Source organism: Anomaloglossus baeobatrachus, chromosome 4 (assembly GCF_048569485.1).
Source record: "Anomaloglossus baeobatrachus isolate aAnoBae1 chromosome 4, aAnoBae1.hap1, whole genome shotgun sequence".
NCBI classification, from domain to species: Eukaryota; Metazoa; Chordata; class Amphibia; order Anura; family Aromobatidae; genus Anomaloglossus; species Anomaloglossus baeobatrachus.
In genome coordinates, this window is record NC_134356.1 from 2,343,717 (window position 1) to 2,370,504 (window position 26,788).

Sequence of the window (26,788 nt, forward strand, 5' to 3'; positions counted from 1 at the left end):
GCATACGTTGCATCCGTTGTGCCACTATATGCAACACATCCGTTGCATCCGTCACACAACGCAATGCAACAGTTACCGTTCAACGCAAGTGTGAAACTAGCCTTATCCTTTTGGAAACACCCAGATTGGGAGGGAGGTGACATCACACACAGGAGGGCAGACGCCGGCCACTTTTACTGCAGTTATAATCTGAGCTAGATCTACAGTAAATTTCAGTCCAGATTTCAGCAGCTGCTCCCCCTAGTGTTTAACAGTGGAAAATATCAAACATTTTAATTTTTTTTTATATTTTGCTCAATTAAAAACAAATAATAACATTTAAACAAAACATTAAAACATTAATACTTTACATTTTTTCAGTTATTGATTTTTTTTTTGGGACGACACCTTCCCTTTAAGTAAATGCCCTATTTTATTTACATCCACTATTGCTATTTACAGAGTGAATATTTTGTTTTTGACTTTTTAACATTTTACAACTTTGTCGTGATGAAATCTGTCTACCCTTTATTGCTTTATTTCCAAGATGTCACCGTATGAAGATTTGTTTGTTTGTGAGAAAATCATATTTTTTTAAGGGAAACATTTTGGGGTAATAGAAGTTTCTGGTTACAGGGGTTTTCCATCATTTCACTCTGTCTGTATGTGCTTTTTTATTATTATTATTATTATTATTATTATTATTATTATTGTTGTTATTATTATTATTTAAAAATATTTTATAAAAAAAAAACTTCCCTAAACGTTATCTTCCTGGCTTTTAATTCCCACTGTGGGACATCACAATGAGATATTTGAGGTTTATTTAGCAAAGCTTTATCATCTGTCTGACAGACACTGATCTAAAGGTGGCTTTACACACTGCAACATCTCAAACGACATCGCTGTAACGTCACCGGTTTTGTGACGTTATAGCGACCTCCCCAGCGACATTGCAGTGTGTGAAACACATCAGCGACCTGGCTCCCACTGTGAAGTTGTGATCGCTACAAATCGTTCAGGACCATTCTTTGGTCCTTTGTTTCCCGCTGTGCAGCAAAGTCTCAGTGTGTAAAGGGGACTTTACAGCGACTTCATTAGCGACTTCCCTTTCAAAAAGCTGCTTTACAACGTCCCCAATGACTAGCGAGGTCGTTCTGCAGGTCCGGATCGCTGTTGCGTCGTTGGCCAGGTCTGCCTGTTTGACAGCTCACCAGAGACTTTGTAGCGATCCCGGCCAGGTTGGGATCGCTGGTGGGATCGCTAGAAAGTTTCAGTGTGTAAAGGGGCCTTAAGGGTCCATCTTCTGCAGAAAGCGCCATCTCATCAGCGCCGCACTCTGGCACATCTCACTATAACAGGACCCTGACCTTTGTATAACATCGTGCGGAAATTTCTTCCTTCCCAATAGCTGATATTAACTCTTGTAAAGACGTTGAACTTTTCAGGATAAAAAACTTCGAACACAACTCCGGTCTCTGGGGACGGGTGATAATCATGGAGAAGAAGACTGCTGACCGGCAAAGGCTCTGCAAGAAAGACACAAATGTCATGAAAAGAAAGTCACAAGCCACCCGAGGTCAATAACGTGACAGTAATAGACCCCAAACAGACTCCTTAGTCCTGAAATAAGAGAGAAGGATACCAACTGTGCCCCAAAATATGAGAGGAGAAGGCCGTGAGCACTGCATGCCAGGGATATCCAAACATAATGGAGGTGGTCTGGAGCTTTGCACACAAGCCCAGAGCACTGGATGGGAGCTGTACCCCATATGTATCGGAGAAGGCCCAGAGCACTGTATGACAGTATGACCCCCAAAATGAGGGAGAATGTCTGGAGTTCTTGACACCAGCTAATACCCCAATGTAGGGTAGTCTGGAGCTCCTAATACCAACTGTATCCCTGGTGTACTGGAGTCTGGAGTTCTGGATACCAGCTGATACCCTAATGTAAGGGAGTCTGGAGCCCTTGATACCAGTTGTATCCCTGATGTTTGGGAGTCTGGAGCCCTTGATACCAGCAGTACCTCTGATGCAGCGGAGTTTGGAGCCCCTGATGCCAGCTGTACCCCTGATGTAGGGGAGGGGGGAGGAGGTTGAAGGTTGGAGCTCCTTATACCAGCTGTATCCCTGGTGTACTGGAGTTCTGGATACCAGCTGATACCCTAAAGTAGGGTTGTCTGGAGTTCCTGATACTAGCTTTTTCCCTATTGTACTGGAGTCTGGAGTTCTAGATACCAGCTGTGCTCCTGATGTATGGGAGTCTGAAGCCCTTAATACCAGCTGTGCCACTGATGTAGGAGAGTCTGGAGTCCCTAATACCAGCTGTTCTGCTGATGTAGAGGAGTCGGGATTGCCTGATACTAGCTGTATCCCGTTTGTACTGGAGTCTGCAGTTCTTGATACTGGCTGTATCCCTGATGTGGGGGAGTCTGGAGACCTTGATACCAGTTGAATCCCTGTTGTAGGTGAGTCTGGAGCCCTTGATACCAGCTGTACCACTGATGTACTGGAGTCTGGAGTTCTGGAAACCAGCTGATACCCTAATGCAGGGTTGTCTGCAGCTCATGATACTAGCTGTATCCCTATTGTAAGGAGTTCTGAATACCAGCTGTGCCCCTGATGTATGGGAGTCTGAAGTCCTTAATACAAGCTGTGCCTCTGATATAGGGGAGTCTGGAGAGCCTTATATCAGCTGTACCCCTGATGTAGGGGAGGTTGGAGCTCCTGATACCAGCTGTATCCCTGGTGTACTGGAGTCTGGATACCAGCTGATACCCTAATGTAGGGTTGTCTGGAGCTCATGATACTAGCTATATCCCTATTGTAAGGAGTTCTAAATACCAGCTGTGCCCCTGATGTATGGGAGTCTGAAGTCCTTAATACAAGCTGTGCCTCTGATGGAGAGCCTTATGCCAGCTGTACCCCTGATGTATGGGAGTCTGAAGTCCATAATACAAGCTGTGCCTCTGATGGAGAGCCTTATACCAGCTGTACCCCTAATGTAGGGGAATCAGGAACCCTTGATACAAGTTATAACCCTGATGTAAGGGAGTCTGGAGCCCTTAATACCAGCTGTACCACTGATGTATGGTAGTTTGGAGAGCCTAATACCAGCTGTACCACTTAAGTAGGGGAGTCTGGATTCCTTGATAACCAGCTGTACCTCTGATTAAGGAGTGTCTGGAGCCCCTGATGCCAGCTGTACCCCTTATGTAGGGGAGGTTGGAGCTTCTGATACCAGCTGAATCCCTGGTGTACTGGAGTCTGGATACCAGCTGATACCCTAATGTAGGGTTGTCTGGAGCTCATGATACTAGCTATATCCCTATTGTCAGTAGTTCTGAATACCAGCTGTGCCCCTGATGTATGGGAGTCTGAAATCCTTAATACAAGCTGTGCCTCTGATATAGGGGAGTCTGGAGAGCCTTGTATCAGCTGTACCCCTGATGTAGGGGAATCTGGAGCTTTTGATGCCAGCTGTACCCCTGATGTAGGGGAGTCTGAAACCCATGATACCAGCTGTTCCACTGATGTAGGGAATATAAAGCCCTTGATATCAGATTTGTAGGGATGTCTGGAGAGCGTAATACCAGCTATATCCCTGGAGTACTGGAGTCTGGAGTTCTTGACACAAGCTTTGCCACTGATATAGGAGAGTCTGCAGTCCCTGATACCAGTTGTGCCGCTGATGTACAGGAGTCCGGATTGCCTTATACTAGCTGTATCCCGTTTGAACTGGAGTTTGGAGCCCTTGATACCAGCTGTATCCCTGGTGTAGGGGAGTCTGGAGCCCTTGATACCAGTTGTATCCCTGATGTAGGGGAGTATGGAGCTCTTTGATACCAGCTGTATCCTTGGTGTAGTGGAGTTTGAAGCACTTAATACCAGCTGTGCCCCTGATGTAAGGAAGTCTAGAGTTCTTGATACTAGCTGTGCCTCTGATGTAAGGAAGTATGGAGTCTTTGATATCAGCTGTACCCCTAAAGTGTGGGAGTCTTGAGCCCTTAATACCAGTTGTGTCCCTGATGAAGGGGAGTCTGCAGCGTCTGATGCCAGCTAGAATTCCTGGTATACTGGAGTCTGGGGACCTTAATACCAGCTGTGCCCCTGATGTAGAGGAGTCTAAAGTCCCTGATACCAGCTGTATCTATGGTGTAGGGGCGTCTGAATTCCTTGATGCCAGCTGTATCCCTGGTGTACAGGAGTCAGGACTCAGGAGCACCTGATGCCAGCTGTACCCATCATGTAAGGGAGTCTGGGGCCCTTGATATCAGCTGTACAACTGGTGTAGGGGAGTCTGGAGCACTTGAAATCGGCTCTACCCATAATGTAGGGGAGTTTGGGGCCCTTGATAGCAGCTGTACCCCTGATGTAGAGGAGTCTGGGGCCCTTGATATTAGTTGTACTCCTAGTGTAGGGGAGTCTGGAGCCCTTGATTCCAACTGTACCCCTGATGTAGGGCAGTCTGGAGCCCTTCATATCAGTTGTTCCCCTGATGATGGGGATTCTGAAGCCCTTGATACTAATTGTACTTTTGATGTAGGGGAGTCTGGAGCCCTTGTTACCAGTTGTACCCCTGATGTAGAGGAGTCTGCAGCCCTTGATACCAGCTATATCCCTGATGTAGGGGAGTCTGGAGCCCTTGATACCAGCTGTTCCCCTGATGTGGGGGAGTCTGGAGCTACTGATACCAGCTGTATCCCTGTTGTAGGGTATTCTGGAGCCCTTGATACCAGCTGTATGATATCCCTAATGTTGGGGAGTCTGGAGCTCTTGGTACCAGCTGACTCCCTGATGTAGAGAAATCTGGAGCCCTTGATATCAGCTGTATCCCTGATTTAATAGAGTCTGGAGTCCCTGATGTCAACTGCCTTTCATCAGATGGCTCAGTAAGTTTTTGGACCCAGTTTACCCTTTTACTTACTAGTCAGAACTGTCACTGATCTTGCTGGTCTTGATTCCAGGTTGGCATTGACAACCATTAATGTTATGATATAATAAAGTCCATGGTAACTGGCATTAAACTTCACGGGATCCGGTAACGAACCGTTAAACTTCTCAAACTGGAGAAAGAAATTCTTAGATTCTCCTGTTATCTTCACTATGTACAACGACAATGGAGACGGAGTTATATCCGAGTCATCCAGGGAGGCGACGATCAAGTTCTCATCTGTCACCTTCACATGAAACGTGGCCGACTCCTAGAAGAAGAGAAACGGAAACATAACACAGCTGGGACAGTAGGAGGAGAACTGCACTATATATACCAATGCTTTACCGATATACTCTGTATGTACCGATCACTGCCTGTAACATGTGTACTGTACTGATCACTGCCTGTAACATATGTGCTGTACTGATCACTGCCTGTAACATGTGTACTGTACTGATCACTGCCTGTAACATATGTACTGCACTACCACTGTCTACCAATGCTTTACCGATATACTCTGTATGTACCGATCAATGCCTGTAACATATGTACTGTACTGATCACTGCCTGTAACATATGTACTGTACTGATCACTGCCTGTAACATATGTACTGTACTGATCACTGCCTGTAACATATGTACTGTACTGATCACTGCCTGTAACATATGTACTGTACTGATCACTGCCTGTAACATGTGTACTGTACTGATCACTGCCTGTAACATATGTACTGCACTACCACTGTCTACCAATGCTTTACCGATATACTCTGTATGTACCGATCACTGCCTTTAACATGTGTACTGTACTGATCACTGCCTGTAACATGTGTACTGTACTGATCACTACCTGTAACATGTGTACTGTACTGATCACTACCTGTAACATATGTACTGCACTACCACTGTCTACCAATGCTTTACCGATATACTCTGTATGTACTGATCACTGCCTGTAACATATGTACTGTACTGATCACTGCCTGTAACATATGTACTGTACTGATCACTGCCTGTAACATGTGTACTGTACTGATCACTGCCTGTAACATATGTACTGCACTACCACTGTCTACCAATGCTTTACCGATATACTCTGTATGTACCGATCACTGCCTTTAACATGTGTACTGTACTGATCACTGCCTGTAACATGTGTACTGTACTGATCACTACCTGTAACATGTGTACTGTACTGATCACTACCTGTAACATATGTACTGCACTACCACTGTCTACCAATGCTTTACCGATATACTCTGTATGTACCGATCACTGCCTGTAACATGTGTACTGTACTGATCACTGCCTGTAACATATGTGCTGTACTGATCACTGCCTGTAACATGTGTACTGTACTGATCACTGCCTGTAACATATGTACTGCACTACCACTGTCTACCAATGCTTTACCGATATACTCTGTATGTACCGATCAATGCCTGTAACATATGTACTGTACTGATCACTGCCTGTAACATATGTACTGTACTGATCACTGCCTGTAACATATGTACTGTACTGATCACTGCCTGTAACATATGTACTGTACTGATCACTGCCTGAAACATATGTACTGTACTGATCACTGCCTGTAACATGTGTACTGTACTGATCACTGCCTGTAACATATGTACTGCACTACCACTGTCTACCAATGCTTTACCGATATACTCTGTATGTACCGATCACTGCCTTTAACATGTGTACTGTACTGATCACTGCCTGTAACATGTGTACTGTACTGATCACTACCTGTAACATGTGTACTGTACTGATCACTACCTGTAACATATGTACTGCACTACCACTGTCTACCAATGCTTTACCGATATACTCTGTATGTACTGATCACTGCCTGTAACATATGTACTGTACTGATCACTGCCTGTAACATATGTACTGTACTGATCACTGCCTGTAACATGTGTACTGTACTGATCACTGCCTGTAACATATGTACTGCACTACCACTGTCTACCAATGCTTTACCGATATACTCTGTATGTACCGATCACTGCCTTTAACATGTGTACTGTACTGATCACTGCCTGTAACATGTGTACTGTACTGATCACTACCTGTAACATGTGTACTGTACTGATCACTACCTGTAACATATGTACTGCACTACCACTGTCTACCAATGCTTTACCGATATACTCTGTATGTACCGATCACTGCCTGTAACATGTGTACTGTACTGTAAAATAGTGAGTTTATGGAGATTGATTCATAGACTGGATTACATATATTCATAAATATATGTATATTTCCCCATCCCTTTAAGGATGCCTGTGAGTTGGAAAATGCTAACCAAGGGTTTTGACATTGTAGAACCTAAGTCATCTGCTAGTTGTTCATCAAAGCCATCTGACATTGTTTGTCAAAGTTGTCAGCATATTGCTATATTCTGTTTGGAATGTTGGGCTAAGAGCTGAAATAGCTATGAGAAACGTCTTACTGTTACTTTAAGGTCAAAGTCCAGCGAGCTTCAAAGGGTTTATATATATAAGTTGAAGTAGGTTTTGCTACAGGTCTACTGCGCAGGTACACTTATTTCGCGGGTAAAATGTACCACGTGACATGATGTAATGCTCAACCTAAAATAAGGATAGTTAGTTTTTGTGTTACCATGTAAAGAGATAAGGGCAATCAGGAGGAGGGGTTTTGGGTTATAAAAGAAGCCCACACTTCAAAGGTAGTGGAGAAGGAGGGAGAGGCAGAAGGTGACAGGAGAAAGACGGACCCATCTACAGACCATCCCGAGACGACTTACACACTACAGCGATGTAAGACATATGAACTGTTATTTTTTTCTATCTGTCTCCATCCATTAACTCAAGCCAAGACAGTTATTTTTCTCTAATGACTGTAACCCTCCAACTCTTATCTGAATAAATTCATAATATGGTTTTGACCTATCTTCGCTCCAATCATTATATACTGGCTATGCAGTTGTCGCCGTATACCCATTATTTAACATTTGGCGAGCACCAGCCTGAATGATTGTGAAACACAGCTGTTTTCTGTGCGAGGTGATTTTTTTCACGCTGCCTATTCTTGCAGAAGGACTCTTTTTTTTTTTCTCACGTCATTCCCTGCCCTTTGTCCGAGAAGGGGGGTCTGTGGGTCTGTGAGTAATTTCTGTCCAAGCTGCAGGCGAACGACGATACACTGTGTCCACATCAGAACCTAAGAGAGGGTTAACGTGACAAGCTGCACGGAGGTCGTATGTGTCAAAGCCATTCCAGGACCATCCATCCAAAAGTCGGTTGAAGCCATCTCAGGACCATCCATCCATAAGACGGTTGAAGCCATCTCAGGACCATCCATCCATAAGACGGTTGAAGCCATTCAAGTACAAGCATCACATATTGGTGAGAAATGGATTTTATTCATGATTATTCTAGTAACTGTCATGTAGAGTATTCTTTTGACCATACACATAGTGACGCACAGTTATGGTCAAATCTGTACCGGCAATGTGAACTTGAGAATACTAAGTTAGATAAAAAGTTTTTTACTGTGAATCGGTTACAGAAAAAGATACAGAATGTATTGGGTATGGTATACACTTACAACTCCATGGTGGGTGGGGCACAGCCATATGCACACACTATCTGCATGGTGACTGACACACCCATAACAACAGGCACGTCCAATACAACAGACACACACGTCACAGATTCAGAAGCAACAGATTGTCCAAATTGTTCGATATTAGCAGAACATATCGAACATCTGGAGGATCAGTTGGAAACAAGAGCAGATTTAATATCAAAACTACGGAAAGATATTAAATATGTATCTGTTAATACGAGACAGAACAAGACAGATGCTTCCGCATCACCTGGTTCAAGTTCAGACATCCCGGACAGGCTGGATACGGCCGAGGACGAGAGTCTGAATGAGGGGGAACTTCGGAAAAAGAAGTTACATGATAAGGCCGCCCGTCTTAACATTAAAATCCATGACCAATTAATGAAAATCATTAAAGACATACCCAAATATGATGATAAAATGGACGCCTTCCATAATGCGGACATTTTTGAGTCACATTCGGATAAATATAATCTAACAAATGAACAGAGAAACAAGATTTTCAAGGTATGGCTTCCCTCCCACATGGCAAAAAGGTTACAAGCAACACCTAGGACTGACGAACACAATGACCTGATCCATGACACAAAGGAAGATAGGCTGAGACAGTTGATTCTCTTTACCACAGGAGAGACTACCCCAACAGTCGAATTGTTAGAAAACCTTAAGACACACATACAGGAGGATCCATTTGTCTTTGTAGTCAAATTTGAGCAGGCCTACAAAATGGTACTGGAAATCGGATCTGATCAAGAACCGCCTTCCATGATCAAGGCCTTTGTTAAAAAGTTTAAATATTTGGACCCTGCTTCATTCGAAATAGCTTCTAGAATGGAAAGTCTACAAGAGGCCACGTCATTTATTGATAGAATACGTAGACGAATGAAGCAAAATCAGGTAAAATCAAAAATAGCCATGATAGAAGGGAACACTGACACATTAGTATCCTGGGAAAAACAGATCAAAAACAACAAAAGACCGGTGTTGAATTCTAAAAACAAGAATTCAGGGGGGGGTAACAGGAAAAGCACAATTCATTGCTTTTTTTGCGGCCAACCCGGACACCTGAAGTGGGAATGCAAGAAATTCCTGAGGGCGGGAGCTGAGGAAAGGCTGGGTAAGGAGAATGGACTGATGCCAAACACATCCAGTGCCCCTCCCCCATCTTCAGCACCTCCACCTTCATACACGCCTACTCGTACTGACAATAGAAATAACCAATCACCATACACGCCCACTCATACTGACAACAGAAATAACCAATCACCATATGCACCTCTGACCAGACAGATAAGGGAAATGTCCATACAGGGATTGGATGGAAGGGGCAAGACACCTGCTGCTCTTCTCCCTTCTCCATCATCCTGACTAGCAAAGCCGGTCCCCAGGCTGCATCCACTGGAATTTGTTACTCGAGTTTCAATGGATAGCTGTGGTCGACCATTTTTAAAGGTAAATCTTGAAGGTCAGGAAGTAACATTTCTCCTTGATACAGGTGCGCAATTAAGTGTCACAAATGTTGATTTACATTTAAAGCCAGATTCCCCTGTATGCACAATTGTTGGTTTCAGTGGTAAAAATGGAACTAAGGTGACTTTAGCGCAGGATGTTTCTTTGGAAATACCTGGTTTTTTGAAAACGAAAATGGATATTTGGTGTTGTCAGGATACTGAGAATATAATTGGCACTGATTTTATGGAAAAGCATGGCTGGATTATTGATTTGGGTAACAAAACAGTATGGAAAGATTCTAACGGTTGTAAGGCGGTAGTTATTGATCCAGATGAATATAGTCATGTCGGGACCATTTGTTTGACCGATGTAGTGTCAGCAGATCATTTGTGGCCTGAAACTGGTGGTGACGAAGTATTGACTGAGTTAGTACAGCGGTTTCCTTCTTTATGGGCTCAGTACAGGAATGAGGTTGGAACAATGAAGGATGTAGTTGTCAAAATTGAAGGCCGAGACCCACCTCCACAGCGTCAGTATAAGTTGCCTCCGGAGTCAGTTGCTCCGATGTCTAAGATTATACAGGAATTGTTGGCTCAAGGTGTCATACGTAAGGCAAATTCTGTCTGTAACAATCCATTGTGGTGTGTTCTGAAAAGCGATGGTAGCTATAGGATGTTGTTGGACTTGAGGATGTTCAATAAGTGTACTCCCAATGTAGCACCGATTGTAGCTGATACACATGACATGATGTCGAGATTGGATGCTAAGGCAAGGTATTTCTCAGTGTTGGATATCAGTAATGGTTTTTTCAGTATACCGATTGAGCAAAGTTGCCAATATCGATTTGCATTCAACCACCTCGATCAGCAATATGTATGCTGTCGTCTTCCTCAGGGGGCTAGTATGTCGCCAAGCATTTTTCATCAGGCGCTAGCAAACGTTTTGTCGAAATTTTCTCGTCCGGAATGTTTATTGCAATATGTGGACGATATCTTGTTGAGCACGGAGGATGAGGAGATGCACGTGATCTTGCTTGCAGAATTGTTTGAGCTGCTGCATGATGCAGGTTTAAAACTGAATACCAAAAAGGTCAAGCTGATGCAGACTGAGGTCAGGTTTTTAGGAGTTCTGCTAAGTCCAGGTACACGGCGACCCCTACAGGACAGAATAGAGGCAATTGCATCTCTTCCAATTCCAACATCACACAAGGCACTAAGACATTTTTTAGGACTTGTAAATTACTCAAGGGATTTCATTGAAAATTTTGCTGACAAAGCCAGACCTTTGTATGATCTTTTAAAAGGTGACAATGATGATTATTTTGGTCCCTGGAGTGTTGAACAGGAAAAAGCCTTCACACAATTGAAACATGATCTACAACACGCACCTGCGTTAAGTATGGTGGAAAAGAACGCACCTTTTGCGCTTCAAGCACACACTTCAGAGACAAGTGTCTCTGTGGTTTTGCTGCAGCTGCAAGGGGGGGAATGGAGAATCTTGGGGTACTTCTCTAAGCTTCTCTCACCTGTTGAGAGGGGGTTTGAGGTGTGCGCAAGACACCTGGTGGGAGTGTATTTTGCGATAAAAATCACTCAACACATCATCGGGTTCCAAAAGGTTATTCTCCAAACGCCACATTCCACACTGAAACTTCTCTTTGAGAAAAACATCCCAGGTGTGTCAAATCAGAGATTTGCCCATTGGTTGCTCTCATTGTCTCCAAATCAAATTGAGGTAGATTATAAGGCCAAGTATGTTCTTCCTCAATTGATGCAGTATGAAGGACAAACCCATGATTGCATAGAAACGTTCCATGAACCAAGTCCATCTCTCTTCAGACGACAGTCGGAAGACGCAGATGAACCCGTGTTTGTAGACGGTTCTAGATTTTTCCTGGAAGGACACTATCACACAGGATATGGAATTTTCTATTCCAAGCGAGGACAAGTGGTAAAACACAAGTTACCAAGTCATTTCTCAGCTCAAAGGGCAGAGATAGAAGCGGTAAGAATGGTCCTACAGCTGAATGAAGCTGATGATCAAACTCCAATGGTAATCTACAGTGATAGCTCCTATGTTGTCAGATCCCTAACCGATTACCTGCCTGTTTGGGAAAGGAGAGGCTATGTGGACTCATCCAACAAAGCCTTGTTGCACCGCGAAACTCTAGAATCAATTTTTGAGATGGCATCTAGGGCCCCAAATAGATTTGCTATAGTGAAAGTCGCTGCACATCAAAGATCTGATGATGAGTTATCTGTAGGAAATGCAACCGCAGATGCTCTAGCCAAAGAAGCTGCCCTGACAGGAGAGGAAGTGTTTGACTCTGAACCTTCTGAGATTTCAGCGGTTCAAAGAGCAGACACGTACATACCTTCATTTGCAGAGGAACAGAGAAAAGATCCTTCTCTTGTTATTTCTCTGGATGATCCAAAGCCTCCTTTCATCTGTGAAAATGGGGTTTTGTGTCACAGTTCAAATGGAGAATTGCGTCCAGTTGTACCAAAACATCTACAGGTAGAATTCACTCGATACAACCATGAGAGTTTAGGTCACTTGGGACAACAGAAATTGTTAGTCATTCTCAAGGAGAAATTTTATTGGGAAAAAATGGACGAAACAGTTCAAAGTGTTGTACTATCATGTCTCATTTGTGCCCAAATAAATCCAAGACCTAAAGGACAGAAGCCACCACTTCTACGGATCGCACCTGCAGATGGTCCATGGTCTACACTGCAGATAGACTATATTGGTCCTTTACCCTCAGGTAAACATGGTCTCAGGTATGCATTGATTGTGGTAGATGTGTTCTCAAAATGGGTAGAAATATTACCTGTTAGGAAAGATGATGCTTTGTCCACAGCAAGGGAATTGGTACAACATGTCTTTTGTACTTGGGGGATCCCAAGGATGATTACCTCCAATCGAGGTAGCCACTTCACAGGTAAAATCATGCAAACTGCTTGTGCTATTCTAGGGGCGCGACAGCAATTTCATGTCCCCTATCATCCACAATCTGCGGGAATTGTGGAAAGAATGAATAGGACAATCAAGTCCAGAATTGCAAAGATGCTTTTGGACAAAGGTAACACTTGGGTTGACAAGGTTCCTTTCATACTGATGAGTATAAGAGGTTCAATCTCTTCTACAACTCAATTCACTCCGTTTGAGTTGATGACGGGAAGAAAAATGCCATTGTGGTTCCCACATGAGCCATTTTTATCCACTCCACAAAAAGATGCTATCTCAAGGTCCCAATGGTTGAGATCGCTACAGGAGAACCTGAAAGCGATTCTGCCATATGCGGCATCAAGAATGCAGAAAATGGAGCCACCCTATGAGTCCAAATTCAAGAAAGGTGCTCTAGTGATGATCAAAACCTTTCGCAAGAGTGGTCCATGGGAGTGTAATTGGGAAGGTCCTTTTGAAGTCCTTGAGACTATGGGACAAGTCATGATTCTTGTGCACCGAGTGTCAAATGTGGTAAAAAAGACCCGGAAAACACAAAAAGTGTGGGTTCACGTTGACCAGTGCAAAATATTTGTGACAAAATAATGATACTGCATTTCTTTCCATGAAGAAATGGATTCCTATACGAACTGGAATAAAGAACCTAAAGACTGTGAAGGAAAGATGACATCAAGCCTTCTGGAGAAAGAACATCTTCCCAAGCTCAAGACCAGCTTCTACGTGATGGGATCTACGTTCCTGCTGCTTTGCTTTATTTTCGTCATTGTTTACATGTTACATCAAGGAACAATCGCCAATGATGTGAATGAACAGACTAGAGAGATTCAACATTCTCGAAGACCAAGAGGATCAGATACACGGAACTTACTGACAGAGGACATCACGGACAATTCTGTGGAGATAACAGGAAATATCTGCATGGGATATGGAACAAAATGTTGCATTGAATTACATTTCATACACGACACAGACATAATATTACATGCGATTGCAGGACCTAAAACTAGATTCACACAATTACAAGGAGAATATGTACACAATAATAAAACTGGTACATGGGAATGTTCTCCTACAGATGTACTATACTGGAACATAGAGATCAGAGGTGATGAACCTGCTGTATGGTCCGGTGATATTACAAATGACATGATTGCAAAGGGAAAGTTTGGAAGATCCAAAACAGAAATTTTGTTAAAAACTCAGGTTTTTGGGAAAATTCTGGATCCTTCTTTACTCTCCATCACAGAAGGAGATAAAGATTGGGTCAAAACATGGAATTTCCAGATAACACGGGAACCTGTGCAAGTTCAGGTATCTGTAGTGTTTACCGTTACTAACACTATAGTTCCGGAAATAAGGGTTTCACCACAGACAGTACATAATAAAGTAAATACATTACCCATAATGTTAAAATGTAACACAAGGTTGAAATTGCCTTCTGAGTCTTTGTTGACATGGACCAAAAATTCATCATTTTTGGGAAGTTTTTTAAACAGTCCAACTAATGTCATTCACAGAGGTCAGATTGGTAATATCAGGTGGATGGATGATACTTTCATTTTTTCCATAGAGAATCCATCTTCCAGGGACTCTGGAATTTACCAGTGTTGCGTTGAAACAAAGACTCATTACAGACATTGTAAAGACGTTAGTGTGAATATTTGGTCAGCAGCAGATAGTGCATGCACAGACACGAGATTCATGCCGTCTTCTCCTTTCCAAATTAATCAATTTCAGTCCAAGTCCTTATTAAGGGATGGAGAATTTATGACAATGGTGTGGACTTTCAATATGTCTCATTGGAAGATCTCTACCAGGTTTCCTCAGTGTCAATCACATCTCATAAACATGGAGATGGGGATAGAACAGTGGTTTGGGAAAAGAACAGCTCAGACTAGGAGTAAGAGAGGAGTGTTAGAAGGAATTCTGGGAGGAATTGGGACAGTGGGAAGTCTGACTAATGCCATGAATATACAGACGCTTAAGTCAGATTTGGATAATATTGGTTTTATTGGAGGAAAAGGTGTAAAGGTTCAGAAGAGTCTGAATCAACTTCTTGAAAAGATGGTAATGAATACAGCTGCTGTACTAGGGTCTTCCGTGTCACATCTACAGGATGCTACATTAGCTCTCGTGGAAAGCACACACGAAACACAAGTGGCTAAAGCGTGCCTGGAGATACAGGTAGAGTACTCTTCTAATTTAAAGTTGATTGCACAAGCTTTACAGAGTGGAATTACTCCACTGGGAATACTGCGAAATTTACCTGTAGAGTATGATTTTGCATTGAATCATACGGATTTGTGGGTAAATAAGTGGTTAGGATGTGAACGAAACATTTGTGTTGGCACATCACTAATCCCGGTGATTGGAAGAGAAGGAACTATTGTTCCTGTTACAGTTTTGGGTATACCTGTGAGCAACACACAACAAGTGTTCTATCAACTGCAGTACACAGATTTTGCATTTGATGGAGTGAACACTGAACAAGTAGACATTTCTTCATGTTTGCATTTTGTTTCTAAGGTGATGTGTTTACCTGGACAGGATAAGGTGATTTATCATTCATGTTTTCATAATCATTCTTCTTGTCATGCGAGAATAGAGACTGTACAGACACTACATGATCTGGTGACTCCAGTAAGTCCAACTAAGATATGTTTTCAGGTCATGTCTGAGACAGAGAAGGTTTCTGTTTACTATTCTACTTGTGTACATAAGGAAAACCTACCTATGGGTTTGTATTGTATAGAAGGAGATGTGAGATCTCTTTCAAAGAAGGAAGGAAGTTTTAATATCACTTCTATAGGAAAGAGAAATCTAACGGCATTTCCCATACAATTCAATTTATCACAGATAAATGATTTTCCTTGGGATATGTGGACAAGTGAAATAAAGAAAGACAAGGGTTTGTTAGATTTATTAACGAAACAGTTAAAGGAAGCAGAAATTATATTCAGACATGAACAAGGTGAATTAAGTGATATTGAACACGAATGGAATGGAATGTCAGGTAGAACTTGGTGGAAGAGTTTTAGTAAATCTGTACATTCCTGGTCTCAGTCATCTTTTCAGTCAGCGGTTGGTAATGTTTTATTTAATCCCATCATAATCATATTTTTATTAGTTTTGATGTGTATTATATATCAAGTTTTTGTGATGTGTAGAATTCAGAAGATATATAGGAACATAAAAATAGAAATGAAAAAGGAAGATAACATTCTTAGGGGAATGTTAAATCGCAAGATGACTTTTTGACAGAAAGTTGCAGATTGGTTTATCAAGTCAAATATTGGTCTAGAATTTCCAACAAGAATGTATGTGATACGAATGATGACACGAATGAGTTAGGGTTTCCCGGGGTTCATCAAACTTCCATATAAGGGGGGACTGTAAAATAGTGAGTTTATGGAGATTGATTCATAGACTGGATTACATATATTCATAAATATATGTATATTTCCCCATCCCTTTAAGGATGCCTGTGAGTTGGAAAATGCTAACCAAGGGTTTTGACATTGTAGAACCTAAGTCATCTGCTAGTTGTTCATCAAAGCCATCTGACATTGTTTGTCAAAGTTGTCAGCATATTGCTATATTCTGTTTGGAATGTTGGGCTAAGAGCTGAAATAGCTATGAGAAACGTCTTACTGTTACTTTAAGGTCAAAGTCCAGCGAGCTTCAAAGGGTTTATATATATAAGTTGAAGTAGGTTTTGTTACAGGTCTACTGCGCAGGTACACTTATTTCGCGGGTAAAATGTACCACGTGACATGATGTAATGCTCAACCTAAAATAAGGATAGTTAGTTTTTGTGTTACCATGTAAAGAGATAAGGGCAATCAGGAGGAGGGGTTTTGGGTTATAAAAGAAGCCCACACTTCAAAGGTAGGGCAGAAGGAGGGAGAGGCAGAAGGTGACAGGAGAAAGACGGACCCATCCGACCAGACCATCTACAGACCATCCCGAGACGACTTACACAATACAGCGATGTAAGAGATATGAACTGTTATTTTTTTCTATCTGTCTCCATCTATTAACTCAAGCCAAGACAGTTATTTTTCTCTAATGACTGTAACCCTCCAACTCTTATCTGAATAAATTCATAATATGTTTTTGACCTATCTTCGCTCCAATCATTATATACTGGCTATGCAGTTGTCGCCGTATACCCATTATTTAACATGTACTGATCACTGCCTGTAACATATGTGCTGTACTGATCACTGCCTGTAACATGTGTACTGTACTGATCACTGCCTGTAACATATGTACTGCACTACCACTGTCTACCAATGCTTTACCGATATACTCTGTATGTACCGATCAATGCCTGTAACATATGTACTGTACTGATCACTGCCTGTAACATATGTACTGTACTGATCACTGCCTGTAACATATGTACTGTACTGATCACTGCCTGTAACATATGTACTGTACTGATCACTGCCTGTAACATATGTACTGTACTGATCACTGCCTGTAACATATGTACTGCACTACCACTGTCTACCAATGCTTTACCGATATACTCTGTATGTACCGATCACTGCCTTTAACATGTGTACTGTACTGATCACTGCCTGTAACATATGTACTGTACTGATCACTACCTGTAACATGTGTACTGTACTGATCACTACCTGTAACATATGTACTGCACTACCACTGTCTACCAATGCTTTACCGATATACTCTGTATGTACCGATCACTGCCTGTAACATGTGTACTGTACTGATCACTGCCTGTAACATATGTGCTGTACTGATCACTGCCTGTAACATGTGTACTGCACTGATCACTGCCTGTAACATATGTACTGTACTGATCACTGCCTGTAACATATGTACTGTACTGATCACTGCCTGTAACATGTGTACTGTACTGATCACTGCCTGTAACATATGTACTGCACTACCACTGTCTACCAATGCTTTACCGATATACTCTGTATGTACCGATCACTGCCTGTAACATATGTACTGTACTGATCACTGCCTGTAACATATGTACTGCACTACCACTGTCTACCAATGCTTTACCGATATACTCTGTATGTACCGATCAATGCCTGTAACATATGTACTGTACTGATCACTGCCTGTAACATATGTACTGTACTGATCACTGCCTGTAACCTATGTACTGTACTGATCACTGCCTGTAACATATGTACTGTACTGATCACTGCCTGTAACATATGTACTGTACTGATCACTGCCTGTAACATGTGTACTGTACTGATCACTGCCTGTAACATATGTACTGTACTGATCACTGCCTGTAACATGTGTACTGTACTGATCACTGCCTGTAACATATGTGCTGTACTGATCACTGCCTGTAACATTTGTACTGTACTGATCACTGCCTGTAACATGTGTACTGTACTGATCACTGCCTGTAACATGTGTACTATACTGATCACTGCCTGTAACATATGTACTGTACTGATCACTGCCTGTAACATGTGTACTGTACTGATCACTGCCTGTAACATGTGTACTGTACTGATCACTGCCTGTAACATATGTGCTGTACTGATCACTGCCTGTAACATGTGTACTGTACTGATCACTGCCTGTAACATGTGTACTGTACTGATCACTGCCTGTAACATATGTGCTGTACTGATCACTGCCTGTAACATATGTACTGTACTGATCACTGCCTGTAACATATGTACTGCACTACCACTGTCTACCAATGCTTTACCGATATAGTCTGTATGTACCGATCACTGCCTGTAACATGTGTACTGTACTGATCACTGCCTGTAACATATGTACTGCACTACCACTGTCTACCAATGTTTAACCGATATACTCTGTATGTACCGATCACTGCCTGTAACATGTGTACTGTACTGATCACTGCCTGTAACATGTGTACTGTACTGATCACTACCTGTAACATGTGTACTGCACTACCACTGTCTACCAATGCTTTACCGATATACTCTGTATGTACCGATCACTGCCTGTAACATGTGTACTGTACTGATCACTGCCTGTTACATGTGTACTGTACTGATCGCTACCTGTAACATGTGTACTGTACTGATCACTGCCTGTAACATATGTACTGCACTACCACTGTCTACCAATGCTTTACCGATATACTCTGCATGTACCGATCACTGCCTGTAACATATGTACTGTACTGATCACTACCTGTAACATATGTACTGCACTACCACTGTCTACCAATGCTTTCCCGATATACTCTGTATGTACTGATCACTGCCTGTAACATATGTACTGTACTGATCACTGCCTGTAACATATGTACTGTACTGATCACTGCCTGTAACATGTGTACTGTACTGATCACTGCCTGTAACGTATGTCGCGGGTGGAGGAGGGGACGCTGCGCTCTCCCACTGCTCGTGTCCGGCCGCTGGTGCTGCTGCTCGGTGGTGGCTCGAGCGGTGGGCCGGATCCCGGGGACTCGAGGGGCGTTCCTCGCCCATGAGTGAAAAGGGGGGAATTGATTGTGGGGATTTGATATTGTCCGTGACGCCACCCACGGTTTTGGTGATATTGGTGACACCACCGCTGCTCTGGACGGGGATCCTGGGAGCGATGACAGGGAGCAGCCTGGATGTTAGTTCTCCTCTCCGTGGGTAGGGGGTTGGTTGTCCCGGGGCCCGGTGATGGGGTAGGGATGGATGGCAGGCGGGTTACGGGGCCTGGCGAGGTGCAGGGTCGCGGGGGCAGCGCTGTGCCGCATGGCACGGTGGTACTCACTCAGCCAATGATGAGGACACAGTTCTCGGTAAAACACACGGCTGGATGGTCGGGTCCCACAGACGGCTGCGGTGTTTCTTCTCCCGGCAGGTTGATGGTGACTGCCTTTCCCTGCACCTGTGTTACGTGTACGGTTCCAATGGGTTCCCACCGGTAACCCGCTCCCCAGCTTGGATGGGTGCTGAAGGAGCCCTTTTTGCCCGCAGGCTCTGGCCCTGGGAACTTTAGCCTTGGCGGTGACTGTGTTTCCCTCTCTCGGTTGGACTGTTGCCTTCTGACAGGACTTGGCTGCTGGGAAACCCAGGAGGTTCCCTTCCCTTCCCTACGGATTTGGCAAATTCACGGCAACTCCTAGACTTGCCGGGGTCCGTAAGCCCCTGCCGGATGGTGCTGGCTTCTCTTTGCGTACCGGTCTGGTACCGCCGGGCCACCGCCCGTCCACGGTCCTTATGGTTAGCTCCAATAGGCCACTCCTGCAGACAGTCACCACCGTCTGCCAACCTTGCTGATCCGTCCGGGCCACACACCCGGACCAACTTCAGGCTGCTCTACTACCACTTTCCTCCTTCTCACTTTCACCTCCAAACTCTATCTGCCTTACTTTTCCCGCCTCCAGGACTGTGAACTCCTCGGTGGGCGGGACCAACCGCCTGGCCCACCCCCCTGGTGTGGACATCAGCCCCTGGAGGAAGGCAACAAGGGTTTTTGTCTGACTTCGGTGTGCCTGACCGGGAGTGTAGGGGTGTGTTGGTGTTGTTCTGTGACGACCTGGCTTGTCCAGGGCGCCACATTCCCCCTTAGTAAAATGCAGACCGTCCGCGGGCTGCCCATCCATCACCGGTTTTATTTTCACAAACTGGAAAAGATAAACGGTGAAACAAGTTACAATTAAAATAACATCTTCCCACATCGGGAGGTACTCTTACTTAAATGTTGCAAAACGGTTACGGCTTCCGCTCTCTCCCACCCAAGTAACCTGGCCCTGATGCTGCCCCTAAGCAAACAGGCAGCACCCCTTGACCCCAGTCCAGCACAAGTTACCCGAGCGGGTTCTGTCTTTTTCAGGGGACCCACGTCCATGGGGAATCCTCTGAAACCCCCGGAGGATCGCCACCGGTTGCGGTAGTGGCGGGCCTGGGCCATCACTTCCCTCCAGGCCCACCCTCCAAATCAGCCTCTCTGGAGGCGGTTACGGTAAAGCCTTAAAACATATTTTTATTTACAGACCACAAGTTCGTGGTTGCCCTGCCAGTTCTCGGGCTTGTCCGTAGTAGTTCCTACGCATTTGGTAAAGGGGTCCCAACGGGGACCAGTTGCCGGCAACGACCGGTGCAAATCAAGGCTTCAATCAGGTGAATCTTCGGTTATCATTCTTATCATTCTTTTACAACTTTTAAACGGTACTTTCAACACACACAAATTTCTCCCCCCTAAAGAGTAGTTTCCCTGTACCTAAGTGGGGGTCTACCTAGGTTGGGACGAGTGGACCTCCGGGGCCCGGCGTCAGTGGTGACAGGCAGTGTGGCAGAGGGAACCATCAGTTCCTCCTCCCTGCTATCGTGTGGGGCAGGCGGAGGCATAGGGGAGCTGGGTACAGGTTCATCCCTGGGCACTGGCTCATGGTTGACTACTTCCATTACTTCCTCATCCATGGGTTGCGGGAACAGTATCATTGGAAGAATCACCGCGCCGTTCTGTGTAGGCCAGTCTGCTGGAAATCACCCATTATGGTGTGGATTACCTCTTTTCTGCCTTCTCCGCCGGTCTGGGAACCGGAGCTTCAGCTGCCACCCTCAATGCTGGTGGGCACCTCTTTAGATGGTCCCGGGAAACTGTGGCCAAAGTGCCCCCTTGGTCACGACTGATCTGGTAGGCCTTCCCATCTTCCGATCCTGTGGGCTGTATGACATATGGGGTCTGCTCCCATTGATCATCCAGCTTGTGGGTCCTCCTCTTTCGCTTCAGCACTACATCCCCAGGCTGGAAAGGGCCAGCAGACGCCTTCTGGTTGAAGCGCTGCTCCTGTTGTTCCCGACTCCGACTCAAGTTCTTCTCAACGTACTCCTGAATTTGTTGATACTGCACCCTCCACCGAGTGTCCCATTCAGCTGTCGAAGGGAGTGCTTCTGGGGCTTCCAATCCCATGTCCAGATCCACCGGTAGCCGGCCGGGGCGAGCCCTCATCAGGTATGCTGGGGTGCATTTCGTTGAGCTGGAAGGGATATTGTTGTACATATCGACCAAGTCAGGTAGCTTCTCCGGCCACAGGTTCCGCTCTTCTAGCGGCAACGTCTTGAGGAGGCCCAGGACCAGGTGGTTCATCTTTTCACACATGCCGTTGGTTTGGGCATGGTAAGGCGTGGTCCGGATTTTCTTGCAGCCGTACAACTGACAAAATTCATGGAATACCTCCGCTTCAAAGGCCGGGCCTTGGTCAGTAAGCACCTTCTCAGGGTATCCATGTGGTCGGCAGAAATAAGCCTGGAACGCTCTAGCGGCGGTACGGCCAGTTAGGTCTTTGACTGGGACAACCACCATGAACCTTGAATAGTGGTCTACAATGGTTAGAGCGTAGGTTTACCCACTTCAGCTGGGGGTGAGCTTTACATGGTCCAGGGCAACCAGCTCCAGCGGTTGATGTGTAACGATCGGGTGTAGGGGCGCCTTCTGGCTGGCCTCATCCTTCCTTCTCAGCGTGCAAGGGCCACACTCTCGGCACCAGGCCTCTACAGATTCCCGCATTCCACTCCAATAGAACCGCTCTCTCAACAGCATCTCTAGTTTCTTCCATCCGAAGTGTCCAGCACCATCATGGTATGCTTGCAGGACGGTGGGCACGTTAGCTTGGGGAATCACCAACTGGCGGATCTTCTCATGGGTATTCGGGTTAATCAGCTCACGGTACAACTTGGTGTAGATACAGCCGGGTCCGTTCTCGCCACAGGCATTGGGCTTCAGCTGGGGCGGCAGGGTCTATCCCAGCAGCGCCTTGTTCCACCAAGATCTTGACTAGGCGGACAGCGGGTGCCTGGTCCTGGGCTTCTTGCCACTCCTGGCTGGGCAGCGGGTCCAGGTTTACCCGTTGTTGATGGACATGCACCTTCTCAGTCGGTGGCTGATGAAATGCAGGCAACTCAATCTCTTCGAGGTCGTCATCCTCGGGCCCTTCTTCCAACAGGTGGGGCATCCGAGAGAGTTCATTGGCATTAACGTTGGCACGGCCGGCCCTGTACTTGATGGTGAAATCGTACTTGGCTAGCCTAGCCACCCACGCTGTTCCAACGCGCCCAGCTTGGCTGTGTCCAGGTGGGTCAGCGGGTTATTATCCATGAAAGCAGTGAACTTAGCTGCTGCCAGGTAATGGCGGAACCGCTCGGTGATAGCCCACACCAGTGCCAGGAGCTCAAGCTGGAAAGAGCTGTAGTTCTCAGGGTTCCTCTCAGTCGGTCGGAGCTTTCGGCTAGCATAAGCAATCACTTTTTCCTTTCCGTCTTGGACCTGGGATAGGACTGCCCCCAAGCCTACATAGCTGGCATCGGTGTAGAGGATGAAGGGGTGGCTGTAATCAGGGTACGCTAGGATTTCTTCTCCGGTCAGGGCCGCTCTCAGCTGGCGGAAGGATTCCTCATGCCTTTCTTCCCACACCAGTGGGGCTCCTAGGGGTCTACCACCTTTGGTCTGTCCCATGAGGAGATCTTGAATGGGGGCAGCCATCTTCGTGTACCCCTTGATGAAGCGGCGGTAATACCCCACCAGGCCCAAGAACTGCCTCACCTCCCTCACCGTGGTCGGCCTCGGCCAGTCCTGGATGGTGGTGATTTTCTCGGGGTCAGGGGCGACACCTTCTGCACCAACCACATGCCCTAGGTACTGCACTCTGGGTTTCAGCAGATGACACTTTGAGGGCTTCAGCTTCATCCCATATTTAGCAAGGGACGCGAACACCTCGGCTAGGTGCTCCAGGTGGGCCTCATACGTCTGGGAGTACACAATCACATCATCCAGGTACAGCAAGACGGTCTCGAAATTTAGATGCCCCAGACAGCATTCCATCAGCCGTTGGAAGGTTCCAGGGGCATTGCACAGCCCGAACGGCATGCTATTAAACTCGCAGAGTCCCATAGGGGTGGCAAATGCAGTCTTCTCTCGGTCTTCTGGCGTCACAGCCACCTGCCAGTACCCACTGGTGAGATAAAGGGTGGAAAAGTAGTTAGTGGTTCTCAGCGCAGCCAGGGATTCCTCAATGCGGGGCAGAGGGTAGGCATTCTTATGCGTTATCTGGTTAATTTTTCGGTAATCCACACACATCCGCATGGTGCCATCCTTCTTCTTAACCAGTACCAACGGGGCGGCCCAGGGACTACAGCTGTCCCCAATAACCCCTGCCTCCTTCATGTTCCTCAATATGTCCTTGGCACATTGGTAGTGTGCAGGGGGAATAGGCCTGTACCTCTCTTTGATAGGGGGGTGCTCACCGGTGGGGACATGGTGTTGGACCCCTTTAATCTGCCCAAAGTCTAGGGGATGTTTGCTAAAAACTCGCTCATACTCCCGTACCACCCGTTATACCCCTTCTTTGTGATGTGTAGGGGTATCGTCAGTGCCTACGTGTAGCTGTCGGCACCACTCGTCTTAACTCCCCTTGGGATGGGTGAGTGCTGGCAGTAGGTGGTGAGGTTGGGGGAACGGCCTCGCGGATGGTGTGGGGATCCAGAGTGAGCAACTTGGCAAGGGTAGCGTACCGGGGAAGCCTGACTTCTTCCTCCCCGCAGTTCAGCACCCTCACGGACACTCTCCCCTTCTTTACGTCTACAACCCCCCGGGCGGCCATTACTGTGGGCCAGTGTTCAGAGGGCATGGGCTCTATCATGGCGGGGTATTCACGCCCCTGGGGCCCTACCGCTGCCCTACACCAAATCATCATCTCGCTCCTAGGAGGTACAATCAAAGGGGCAACATCCATCACTCTCACCCCACCAATCTCTCCTCCTGTCGAGTTCACATCAGGGCTCGGATCTCACGCTGCACCGCTCTCTGTCGGCTCCCCGCCGCCGTGGCGGCCAGCTGCTGCAGTAGGGTCAGCACGTCACTCATACAGTGCTCCATCACGTTAGTCCCCAGCACTACCTTCGGGTTATGATCACTGGGTTCATTCATTATCACAATCATACCCTGGTGTTGCAGTTCAGCTCGTCCCACAGTCATGGCCACTTGTTTGTACCCCACTTGGGTCAATGGGAGTCCATCAGCAGCAATCAGTGTCATACTGGCATCTGGGGGAGCCAGCTCGTCTTTTCCCCAATACTGTTGATACAGTGTGTATGGTATAGTGGTTACCTGTGATCCAGTGTCCAGGAGAGCCATCAACGGTATGCCGTCCACGGCCACGGGGATGATGGGCCGGGCTCCGATGTACCGGTCCCGCCAGTCTGGGGGGCCATGGGGTTCTACTCCTGAGGATTGGCCCGTGACCCCAGGGGTTGCTCGTTTAACGGACACCGTCGGGAGTAGTGGCCGGGTTTGCTGCACCTGTAACAGATTGGGGGTCCATACCGTGAGTCATTGGCCCTTCTCCGCTGCATCCAGGGGACGTCCTCAGGGCTGTCGGCGAGCTGCATCTTCAGGGGCCTGGGATCTGGTCGGAGGCTGGAGTGCGGCGAGGATCTTAGCGAGGTCCCCATCCATGCGGCGAACCTGAGCAGCGACTTTTTCCATCGTTCCGCTTGGGCTGCAGGTGCTGGAGGTGCTGGTGGGGTAGAGGCCACCACGACGGGAGCAGTCTCAACCGGCCATGGGGCTAGCTCAGGGGATTCAGATGCGGGGGGTTGCAGAGGTTTGATGGCCCGTTCCTTTAACACGGCAAAGTCCACATCAGGGTGTTCTAGGGACCACAGCCGAAGTTGTTTGCGGTCCTCTGAGGACCTCATCCCCTGCACAAACTGCTCACTTAACACTTAACATTTTGTTGCTGTCCGCACTGTTGATGGTGTCCACCCGCTTCAATGTGCGGAGTGCGGTTTGCAGGCGCAAGGCATAGTCCCGAATGCTATCTGCGGGCCGTTGCCGGCATTGATAGAACTGCATCTGCAACTCTGCCTCGGTACGGGTCTCAAAGGCAGTCTGCAGCTTCTCAAAGATGGTGGCTACAGAGGACCGGTCCCCCTCGGCCCAGGTCTCCGCCTCCTGCTCAGCCACGCCGGTTAGCTGCCCTAGCACTAGCGCTGCACGTTGCTTATCAGTCAGGGGGTACAGTTCCAGTAGCGGACTAAGCTTCTTCCGGAAAACCTGCAAGGCATCAGGTTTCCCATCGTACTGCGGCAGCCAGGCAGCTCCGGGCACATAGGGCAAGGAGAATGGCATCACCTGAGCAAGAGCTGGGGCCACGGCGCCCCCCGCCAGCGTGGCCGGGACCTGGGCGGGCCCATTCCCATCTACGGGCGCCCCCGCGGCTGCGACCGCCGCTCCTCCAGCGGCTTCGTCGGGCGCAGACATCTTGTTTCCGTCCCCCTTAGTCTCTTTCCGGCTCCTCCTCTACAGGGGCGGGGTTTTGGCCTTCGCGCCTCCACAAGGCGCACCTCTACCAGACGGCAGAGCGGTAAGATCCTGTTCGTGACGCCAAGTTGTCGCGGGCGGAGGAGGGGACGCTGCACTCTCCCACTGCTCGGGTCCGGCTGCTGCTGCTGCTGCTCGGTGGTGGCTCGAGCGGTGGGCCGGATCCCGGGGACTCGAGCGGCGTTCCTCACCCGTGAGTGAAAAGGGGGGAATTGATTGTGGGGATTTGATATTGTCCATGACGCCACCCACGGTTGTGGTGATATTGGTGACACCACCGCTGCTCTGGACGGGGATCCCGGGAGCGATGACAGGGAGCAGCCTGGATGTTAGTTCTCCCCTCCGTGGGTAGGGGGTTGGTTGTCCCGGGGCCCGGTGATGGGGTAGGGATGGATGGCAGGCGGGTTACGGGGCCTGGCGAGGTGCAGGGTCGCGGGGGCAGCGCTGTGCCGCATGGCACGGTGGTACTCACTCAGCCAATGATGAGGATACAGTTCTCGGTAAAACACACGGCTGGATGGATGGGTCCCACAGACGGCTGCG

The 26,788-nt window shown here is 46.7% G+C and overlaps 1 protein-coding gene across 2 annotated transcripts in view; it reads right to left on the reverse strand.

Annotated features, from left to right (window-relative positions):
- PTPRO (protein tyrosine phosphatase receptor type O) overlaps window positions 1-26,788 on the reverse strand; it is a 468,010-nt gene that overhangs the window by 399,145 nt on the left and 42,077 nt on the right. For both annotated transcript variants that reach the window (XM_075343481.1, XM_075343482.1), the window contains exons 2-3: window positions 4,907-5,183; window positions 1,350-1,508 (exon numbers count right to left, since the gene is read on the reverse strand). In XM_075343481.1, the coding sequence (XP_075199596.1) occupies window positions 1,350-1,508; window positions 4,907-5,183 (436 nt within the window). The remainder of the gene's footprint in view (window positions 1-1,349; window positions 1,509-4,906; window positions 5,184-26,788) is intronic.